The following is a 10,196-nucleotide window of genomic DNA, read 5'->3' as shown; positions in this document are numbered from 1 at the left end:
CTCAGATGCTCTTCAATAAGACCCAATGTAACTAAGTGCCTGATTAGACTGAGTAAATAAACTAAACTTGTGTGTGATTAAATCTCTAAAAATACATTTATTTTATTAGGACTCAAAGATTTAAGAGATCATGATGTCAAACATAGTAATACTATAGCAGAGATGGGGAAGCTGATCAGAGACCACAAGCTTGAAAGAAAACCTGTTAGTGACTTCATAATACTTGGTTCAAAGTGTTACCTTACAGCAGCGAAATGGCCCTAAATGCATAACCTGGAATAGGTTCAATAAAAGCGAGGGTCCTAGTCAAAGTCCAGACATAAATCCGATTGAGAATCTGTTGGAGAACATTACAGTGACCAAATTACCGAGAAGAATTTGCAAAAATTTGTGCAAAGATAGTAGTAAATGGTAACTGCAGTAGTCATTCCCTGTAATTGCAGGAAAAACATAGTTCTCCAAAAACTGACCACAAATGCACACCACACTTTTAAGACTTTTTTAAAATAATTTGAAAACTGTTCCTCATTATCTTTTCACTTTACAATTGTGTAGCACTTTGTCTTGGTCTTTGACATTAAATCCCATTTCAACACGTCGACGTTTATGACTGGCATGTAACAAAATATGAACAGGTTCAGGCAGCATGAACACTTTTGCAATCCAAAGCACGTGATGCATCGGTCTCTGTGATTTATGGCACCTAATTCATTTTCAGGACATGTCAACATGCAGTGGCCCCCCAATCTGCTTTTGACTTTCTCGCCTCATCACTCACTCTGGCATGCATGTGGTGTACCCATGATGCCGTTGGCCGCCTGCCATGGCAGGTCATTGTAGAGAGGAGCGCAGCGCTCGCAGTGGTCGCCGGCTGTGTTGTGTCTGCAAACACATTTGCCATGGACCTGCCGATGGAACACAATGAGCGAAAATTATTAGTGGGTAATGAGAACAGTGTCTAGAAATGAGGCCTTTGGAAGAAGCGGCGCAATCAGAATACATGTGCGCCTACTTCACTGCAAAAACGGAACTAAATAAGTAAAATGTGCTTAAAATTAGTGTATTTGTCCTTGATTTGAGCAGGTAAATAACATTATTTGCCAATGGAATAAGATTTTTTGCACTTAAAATAGGAACAACTCATCTCCATCACCTTATTTCAAGTGCAGGATGTCTAATTATCTTATTTTGGGGGTCAAAATACTCATTCCATTGGCAAATAATCTTTTTTACCTGCTCAAATCAAGGACAAATACACTAACTTTAAGAACATTTTACGTATTTCTAGACCCGTTTTTGCAGTGTTCATAGAGCTTTGCTTTAAATTTTAGAACAGCTGCCCTTCTTCTGCAGTGTTGCAACATTTAAGTGCACGCTAACACTGAATTTAAAAGGCAGCCTAACATGTCTAAACCCCTTCAGGTTTGTTGGCAATAAACCACTCCTTTTATTCTCCTCCTACACAGCAGAGAATAAAATACCTGAGATTATAGGCTGTTAAAGTCTTAGGCTCCATACTATAATTGAGGTTTCCACATCGTTAAATCCCTGTAATGGTAGGTAAAACAGTGGCTTGACATTAAGTCTGTACTTCATCTCCAGGCTCAGGCAGCACACACATATCGGCCCTAGAGCAGAGTCAGTGTCGGCTAAATCTAAACTCACCATGCTACTGGCCTTCTCCGGGCCTGGTCGATAGCCCTGAGCTGGCACGCAGTGATCGGCATGTCCGTTACACAGGCAGCTGCCTTTGACAATGAAATCGTAGATAGCGTAGTGCTCCATCGGGAGAGCTGCAGCTCCACGACGTTTGGCCTGGCACGGGCACTGCTGTCTCCGCAAGAGACGAACTCTCAGGTTGGTGACGGCGAGCTGGTTCTGAGCGGCCAGTCCGTAGGGATCCACCGAGTGCCAAGGCGACAGGGCTCGATAGATTACCTGAAAGAATAAAGCAGAGGGCAAGATGAAAACCTTTCTTACAAACTGCTTCAAGAAACTTTAAATAAGCGTGACCATGAAAAAGGAAATCGGGTCTCTTTTCTTGACCCATCAAATAAAAAACATCCATCCGGTTTCGATTTTCTGCCCCCAAAATAGCGGCTGATATTTTTCTAAAAAAAAATACTTAACAAGCTCCAATAGAAATATATACCTGCATGTCAGCAAATTAGAATATTTCTGAAATCAAATGCAAGTTGAAATCTTTATAGAGATTTGTTAAACTGTGAGTCCAACAAATTTTGGTGGTTATGGCTCACAGTAATTGAAAATCCAAAATGCAGTTCCTCAGAAAATTACGGTACAAGCCAGAAAAAACACTTTGCTTCAGCGGCTTGCTGTCCATGGAGCTCAATCCAGCCTAGAGGGAAAGTTCAGTGGAAGGAAAAGGTGTGGTAGGGAAATATTCACAAGCAACATGGATAGGTATTGAAAGGGTTGAGAACCATAGGTCACTCGAAAGTATTCCCAATGCATGACCTGTGGCTGCAATAAGAGCTTGAGGAATGACCACCCACTGATGTGTCCAGGAAAAGGGCTACGACTGTCACATACCTTGTGCTAAGCCACCCCTGAACCAGAGACAACTCCAGAAGTGTCTTACTTCGCAAAAGAAGATCGGACTTGTGCTCAGTGATCTTTTGTTATGAAGTTTTTTTTTTAAAACTTCATTCAGAAATCCAAGTTGCATAGGGTCTAGTGAGTCGTTTCGAAGAAGTTGGAAGCTGTACGGAGATGCTGGTCCGCATCACCTGTCCACGCTGCCTAAACTACCATTAACTAGTTTAATGATCATGGTTCTTGATTGACTCCACGGTATGAAAATAGTTTTTATTGGTCTTATATAGACATTTCCGATTTTTCTTAGAAACTGAAGTTTGGATTTTGATTAGCCCTAAGCCATGCAACTTCAGAATGAACAGAAACGGACATGTGAAACGTGACTTTCCCTTTTTGAACTGAATGAATCAAACAAAACGAGCTTTTGACGACATACTTCTTTACTGAAGAACTTGTGTGTGTTACTTTTATGTTTCTAATACACAGCAAGATGGCAGATTTGAGCTGGGCTTGAGAAGATACTTTCCATCAATAAGCACACAGGGAATGAGCAGTGGAGTTGTGCACACATCAGATGTAGGTGAAGCTCTTTGAAATATCAAGTAAATCTGTGCATGGGGGGGGGGAGAAGGGACTGGATCAGCTCATAATATTAATGATGTTAGGGAATATCAAGACAATCTAGACTGTTAGTGGAAGAGCATTAAGTCAGTATGATCCCATACTTGTTATGACCAGACCCCAATTGTGAACATCAACAGGCTAATAATTCCCTTATTGAACCAAAACCCTACCACAAGCTCTGGGGTTCTCTGGAGCAAAACAAAGATTTAAATGTATGGTCCATGTGCAGTCATCTGCGTCCTGCTAGTGAATCAAACAGTGCTGTGACTCAGGTTTTAAATTCAATTAGATTTAATTAGTTTTTAGCTCAACGCTGAATGGGCAACAATGCCAGTCTCTGGTCAGAGTTGGAAGGGACATAGTTCAAAAGACTTTCTACTGTCGTTGGAGCAAAAGGTGGTTTTATAAAATATCAACATAGGGGGCTGAATGCACATACACATCATCTGGTTTAGAGTTTTGTCAAAAATGTTCAGTCATGAATTCCTTCTATTATACTTGGAAAAGAAAGGGAGACACATCACAGTGATGTGCTACATTTTATCTATCAGATCACATTTAATAGAATATGTTGCATTTTGTGGTTGTAACAAGACAAAATGTGCAAAGTTTCAAGGTCAATGAATACCTTTATGAGGCACTGTCTTAATGAAATCTTTTTGGAGTATATGGGATTTTGAGAATGATTTAGTTAATTATTTTGAATAGCAAATCAAGCTTAGTAACCATCCATCCATCCATTAATTGTCCTCTGCTTATCTGAGATCGTGTTACAGGGCCAATGGGTCCAGAAGAGAAACCCAGACATCTCTCTCCCCAGCAGCATCCTCCAGCTCATTCTGGAGGATTCCAAGGCATTCCCAGGCCAGACGGGATATATGGTCCCTCCAGCAAGTTCTGAGTCTTCCCCAGGGTCTACTTCCAGTGGGACGTATCTGGAAAACCCCAAAGAGAGGTGCCTAGGGGGCATCCTGATCAGATACCCAACACCACCTCAACTGACTCCTTTTGATGCGGAGAAGCAGCAGCTCTACTTTGAGCTCCCCCCAGATAACAGAGCTCCTCACTCTATGTCTAATGCTGAGCCCAGCCATCCGCAAGAGGAAAATCATTTTGGCCACTTGCATCAAGATCTCTGTCTTTCGGTCATGATCCATATGGCTATAGGTGAGGGGCGTAGACGGATCGGTAGACTGACAGAGCTTTGCTCTTTGGCTTAGCTCTTTCTTCACCACAACAGACCAGAGCAGCGCAGGCGCAGCCCCAGACCATCCATTCATCTCCTGCTCCATCCTCTCATCACTTCTGAGCAAGACGCCAAACTCCTTCGCTTGAGGCAGAGACTGACCCCCAACCCAGAGAAACTAATAGCTGGTAAAAATAAATCTGGCTGAGGGGGAATCTACGTTTTACAGCTTTACGACAAAAATATACATTTGAGAATGTATATTTGAATGTATATGTACTGTGTATGTAATGTCTGTGTGCAGTTGTTCACCATAACGCGACTAAGGGTCATACCGTTTTTAGAACTCTTCTGTCTCTTTATGCGCACATTTCCCTTCACATTCAATTAGCTTTTTAGAAACATAAATAGGGGGAAAAAATCTAATATTAGGTTTAGAAGTTGAGAAATCTCAGCGACGGCTCTTGCCTTTGTTGTTAAATGGCTTTTAACCAAAGTCAACTGGAGAATTGCGATATTTTGGTTGCATTTTGTCATTTGCTGTGTTTAATATCTCGTTGGTCTGCTTTGGCCCACTCCGGCTGCGTGTCTTGCCACAGAGACCCTCACCTCTCCTCTGGTGCAGGGCAAAGCTCCTGAGTATTTGGAGGTGCAGGTCGCCGCGTCTTCCCCGACAGGTAAACCCTCTGCGAGGCCGAACATCCTCTTGCAGTCATGGGCAAAATATCTGATGGTCCTCCAGGTGCGTCCAAAGTCCTGGGAGCGCTCCAGCAGCATGGCAGCGGGGCGCGGGGAGCGGAACACCAGGATCAGGTGAGTGAAGAGGAACTTCGTCTCCAGGTCCAGCTGGAGCGTCTCCTCCTCCACCCCCTCGGCTGACTGCCACCAGGTATCCGGATGGCGGAAAGAGGAGTCGCTCATGGCCGCAGCCGGGTGCGCCTGGCCGGGCGCGGCGGCGTCGCAGCGGGCGCATTTAGCCGCAGAGCAGGACTGCTTGCCGCGGGGCCGGGCGGACTGCTTAAAGAAGCAGAAGCGCTCCGAAGAGTTGGAGCCACAGACGGACTGCGTGCTGAGCACTCTGCCCAGAGCCAGGTTACCGATGCGGGGGTTGCAGGCTCGGTGGAAGCAGCGCCTCTGTGGACCTGCGTCCCTCACATTAGACGGTCCTGGTGAGAGAAAGAGGGGATATAAATACAGAGGGAGCGGATGGCTGCATTTTATACAACAGCGAAAGAAAGAAAAAAATGTGTCTAAAAAGTTTGATCAACCAGTTAAAGTCTGTAACTCACCGGCTGACAGAGAGGAAGATGCCCACATCAAAATAAAAACTAAGAGAGCCCCCAGTCTCATCCTGTAGGAGCTGTGAACTTCCACCGACCGGGAAATAATCCGCTGCAGAGCATTTACGGGCTCGGTTTAGGGAAACAACTCATTAATTGCATGCCTCTTGTTGGTTTACACAAATAGTTTCTAAATATCGGCAGCATTTCGCCGCACTGAGCTCACGTCTATCTGGGGGAAGATGTCATCATCGTTAATCTTTATATTGCCTCAGACCTCCGGAGGTCCTTGTTCTCACGTCACGCCATCATCCCACGCACTTTAGGGTACTCCGTGGAAAGTTTCATTGACACTGGGCACTTTAAGGACATTAGCTCCACCCTCCTCAGATCCCTCCTACTACACCTCTTATAATAAGACTTCAAATAAGAACTTTAGCACAACTGGTCAAGCAAAAAGTGTTCACTCCCCTTGATCTTGTCTATCACCTTGCAAACACTTCAGGGAAACACTTATTGGGATAAGACTGGGATTCCCAAAGTGATTGTCGGATTGTAAGAGTACTTACAAAATACTACTTTATTCTCGTAAATTTACGACTTTATTCTCGTAATCCATCCGACAAAGGGGGTCGCCATCTCTGGCACTGTCATTTTGGAGGTCGCAGGCTGGAAGGTTTGGGAACCCCTGCACTAGACCAACGAAGAGAATGCAATACAATGTTTAACGCTTTGTGCATCTGACTAAGTACTTGTTGTTCTATCATCAGAAAATGGAAAGTGTGTTGCACAGCTTCAACTCTGCAAAAGCACAGATGTCCTCCTACACTGACAGGCCAACTGGGAAGAGCATTAGTGAGGAAAAACAGCCCAAGAGTCCCGTGTTGACTCTGGAGGAGCTGCAGAGATCAACAGCTCAGGTGGGAGATCCTGTCCAATCGACAGTCCCATTTTTGGGTCATTTTCTGCGGTATTTATATTCAGTGGAAAAAATATTCAATAAAAATGTTTGAGTAGAAGTTTGATCCCTCCACATAACACAGCACAATGCTAAAAACTGTCTTGTGATTATTTATTTTTTGGAGGATTGATATTGTCTTGTGGCTTTTTTGGCATGTAAGCTAATTTCTACAAACACTATTATGACTTCTGTAATATTTACACTTATCAAATAAGGATTGGAATATCCTACAATAAATGCAGAATCTGTAAAGCACAGTCTGTAGAAAGTCCAAAACATAAAGTTTTATTGAATTGTTTAGCTTTTTTTTTTTTTTTTTTACAAGACCTAATACAACACCACAATCTGAATGTCTCTGGAGTACAAAAGTAAGATTTACATTTTTTAATACGTGTATATTTAGTCAGTAAATCAAAAACCCAAATTCTGACAGGTAACATGTTAACCATCCAGACCTGGAAAATTATTAAAGAAAATCACACACTTTTCGAGGCTCCACAGGAACCTGGTCCGGTCAGGTGAAAAAAACTTCCTGGCAAGCACGCAAAATGCCAACACAGCACATCAAACTGAACGCATTATCCCGATGGTGAAACATGGTGGGTGGCACCATCATGTTGCAGGGATATCTTTCCTCAGCAGGGACAGGGAAGATGATCAGAGTTGAATGGAAGATGGAAAGAGATAAATATAGGGCAATCCTGGAAGAAAACCTGGAGGTTTCATGGTGTGGTTGAAAGAGCACCCAGGCGCAGAATGGGGTAAAAGGAAGATTTAATAATAAAAGAACAAACTTACAAAAGTAGTCACGAGTGGAACAACAGGTAGAACAAACTAGCGGTCAAACATCAGGGTAATACAGAATCCAGAGGAGAACAGCTGGACATCAGGTCTCGACCTGAATAAAAAACCGGCGACGAGTAGACAAAACCAGGGAGCTTAAATACAAAGGGGGGCATGTGGAGAAAGGTAAGGCAGTAACAGGTGAGAGCAATCAGAGCGGAGGACTGTAATGAAAAAGAACTGAAAAGAGAAAAAGACGTGCAAGAAATCTAAGAAATAATGCTGTATGGGCTCACCCACAAAAGTATGAACTAAAATGGTAGCAGCCAGAAAACATCAAAAATTGTGAATAAACACAGATAAAAGGAATCCCAAAACTCAAACAAGTTAGGATGAGGACAATTAGAGGCTGCGGAAGACTTTAAACTGATGTGGAGATTCAGGGTGCCTTAACACAAATGCACGCCACACCTTTCAGATTAATTGTTAAAAAAAATATAGAAATAAAAACATTTAAATCTTGTATATTTTTCCTCCTCACATTAAATCCAAATATAGACTAATACATTGAGGTTTGTGGCTTTAATGTGACAGAATGTGAGAAAGTTATACCTTTGAAAAGCATTGTATCATGTCTGTCCTGCCCCCCATGTTATTTAAAATAGTCTGTAACATTAGATAGAACAGTACGTTCCAGCACAACGCAGGACAACCTGCTGTAAAAAGAAGCTTCAGGACTGCTACTGGAGGTATAAAACATTAACTGAGACATGACGATTGCCTCCACATTCCTGAAACATATCATTAGGACTACCTGGCATTTATTAACCACGCCTCGTCTGCCTCCTCAGACAACCGCTCTGGATCTGGGGAGCTGCACAACCCTTGACCTGTTAATCACGCAGCTGCGCGCATGCTTTCTGGCTTATTTATTCATTCAAAGTGGCTTCACCTGATTAAGTAAAAAAAAAAAAAAAAAAAAAGATTTGTCAAAATAATTTATACAGTTTGAATTCAGAGCCTGGGTTTGTTCAGACAGTGGTTTTATTAATCATAAACATAAGGCTTCATAAACATTCACATTCTTTTCCATCCAGGCCCTGACATTCCTGGCATTCTGCAACTCTCGTCACAGTGATCCTTCAATCCTGATCTTGGAGTTTTTCTAGATTTACATGGTACATTTCAGTGTTTCCCAGATCATTTGTCACACAGCAGACGTCTTTTTTTCTTCTTCTTCGTCTTTCTCAAATTCCAAGGAATCACAACAAAGACTGTCTCAGGAAGGATGTCCAATCTTGGCCGATCTGGGTTGTAATTCCCTTGGCTGAAAGAGAGCTGTACACATTACAAGCAACTTCCTTTACTCTCCTAATCTCCTGACAATTTTGTGTGTCCTTTTTTTTCCTGGTACAGTCTTCATTTACCCATATTAAGAAGACAAATTGCAAGGAGTTGAATATCACTGTTACAATTAAAGCAACAGCCAAAATGTATTAATAAAGATGGCATAGTTTTGTTGAACATCAATCAGATCAAACACCGAACTCTGCAACTCACCAATTAAAATGTTGTGAAATGTTTGATTTGATGTAATTTGATTTAGTGCAAAACATTTCAAAGAGATTCAGTAAAAAGTTGTTCAAGAACCTCTAAAGATATAACCAATATATAATCAGAACCACTTTTTTACATTTTCTTTATATTAAGTGACATCTCCTTATATTTTTTCAAACCGTTCATAAGATATGACCTTGGCTACTTTTAAAATTTGTTTTAATCAAATCAGTGTTGGATGATATCAGGAAGGGAGAAATGGATCCATATTTGAATTTTCTGTAATGAGGTCAGGAGAAAACAAAAACTGTGATTTTTCTTTTTAAATACATGCGCCTAAAAAGCACAGCGGTGGCTCTGTAATGGTAAGGGGTGCGCTTACATCAGTGGTGTTGATTATCTTTTTTCTTAGCTTGTCAGGATTACAAAAATTTGTGTCCACAGTTTTCCGTTAGAATACATCTAGGTAACTACATGTCCATTTTTACACACATTAATTACCCCAAACACACATGGACTAAAAATTCATGATACAACTCTGTTAGCCTTGTTGTCTCCAAAGACCTCGATCTTGGTTGTATTTAAAAAATCTCAACTACTGCAGGAGGCTGCTTCAAACCACCCTAAGTAGCATAATTAATTTAGTTAATATTGTACTAAAACCAGGCCCGTTATTCTGAGCCATTAAATTACAGAAAGGAAAGTTCAGTCAGTAACAGGAAATTCTAACATGGGATGTTTCTATTAAAATCTCTGTAGCTTCTCTAGGGTTTCCCTGCACCAGGCATCAGCAGTCGGGTTGCAGTGGTCTCCTCATGCAATGCCTCAATGAGATGTCAGACATGGGTCCTACTGGCCAGCTTTATTTCCAGACTGTAAAAGGCGATGGTTCCCTCCCCCTCCACGCGGCCTTGTCACCCTGAACCGTCAGCTCTCTGAACCCTAGCGGGTAATCTGTCTGCACTTTTGCAGAAGCTAGACAAAAAGCCAGACACGCTACATCCAGAGAAGAATGCCGACACAACCACAGGCCGAGCATCAGAGCTTTCTTCTTCTCATCTCATTTTATGATGCTTATCGTTAGCAGCTGTCGCCCTGATGTCAGTATAACATTAACACTGCCAGTCATAAAATGCCATATTGTTTTGGACAGATAATTTAAACCTAGTCTTCTTTTTTAGGTAAACAGAAATACAACTCTCCCTATCATGCAGCTTCAGCGATAATGCTTGAAGTCAATTATATT

General features: G+C 42.0%; 1 protein-coding gene across 1 annotated transcript in view; it reads right to left on the bottom strand.

Annotated features, from left to right (window-relative positions):
• Nucleotides 1–5,894, bottom strand: part of LOC105938617 (netrin-4) — a gene marked incomplete in the record, with an annotated part of 34,794 nt that extends 28,900 nt beyond the window's left edge. The window contains 3 exon segments of the mRNA XM_036147746.1: nucleotides 5,376–5,535; nucleotides 5,659–5,761; nucleotides 5,876–5,894. Of these exon segments, the coding sequence (XP_036003639.1) occupies nucleotides 5,376–5,535; nucleotides 5,659–5,719 (221 nt within the window).
• Between the last annotated feature and the right edge of the window lie 4,302 nt (nucleotides 5,895–10,196).

Source organism: Fundulus heteroclitus, chromosome 2, assembly GCF_011125445.2.
Source record: "Fundulus heteroclitus isolate FHET01 chromosome 2, MU-UCD_Fhet_4.1, whole genome shotgun sequence".
Taxonomy (NCBI): domain Eukaryota; kingdom Metazoa; phylum Chordata; class Actinopteri; order Cyprinodontiformes; family Fundulidae; genus Fundulus; species Fundulus heteroclitus.
Note: the sequence above shows the minus strand (reverse complement) of the source record. Positions and strands in the feature narration are given on the sequence as shown.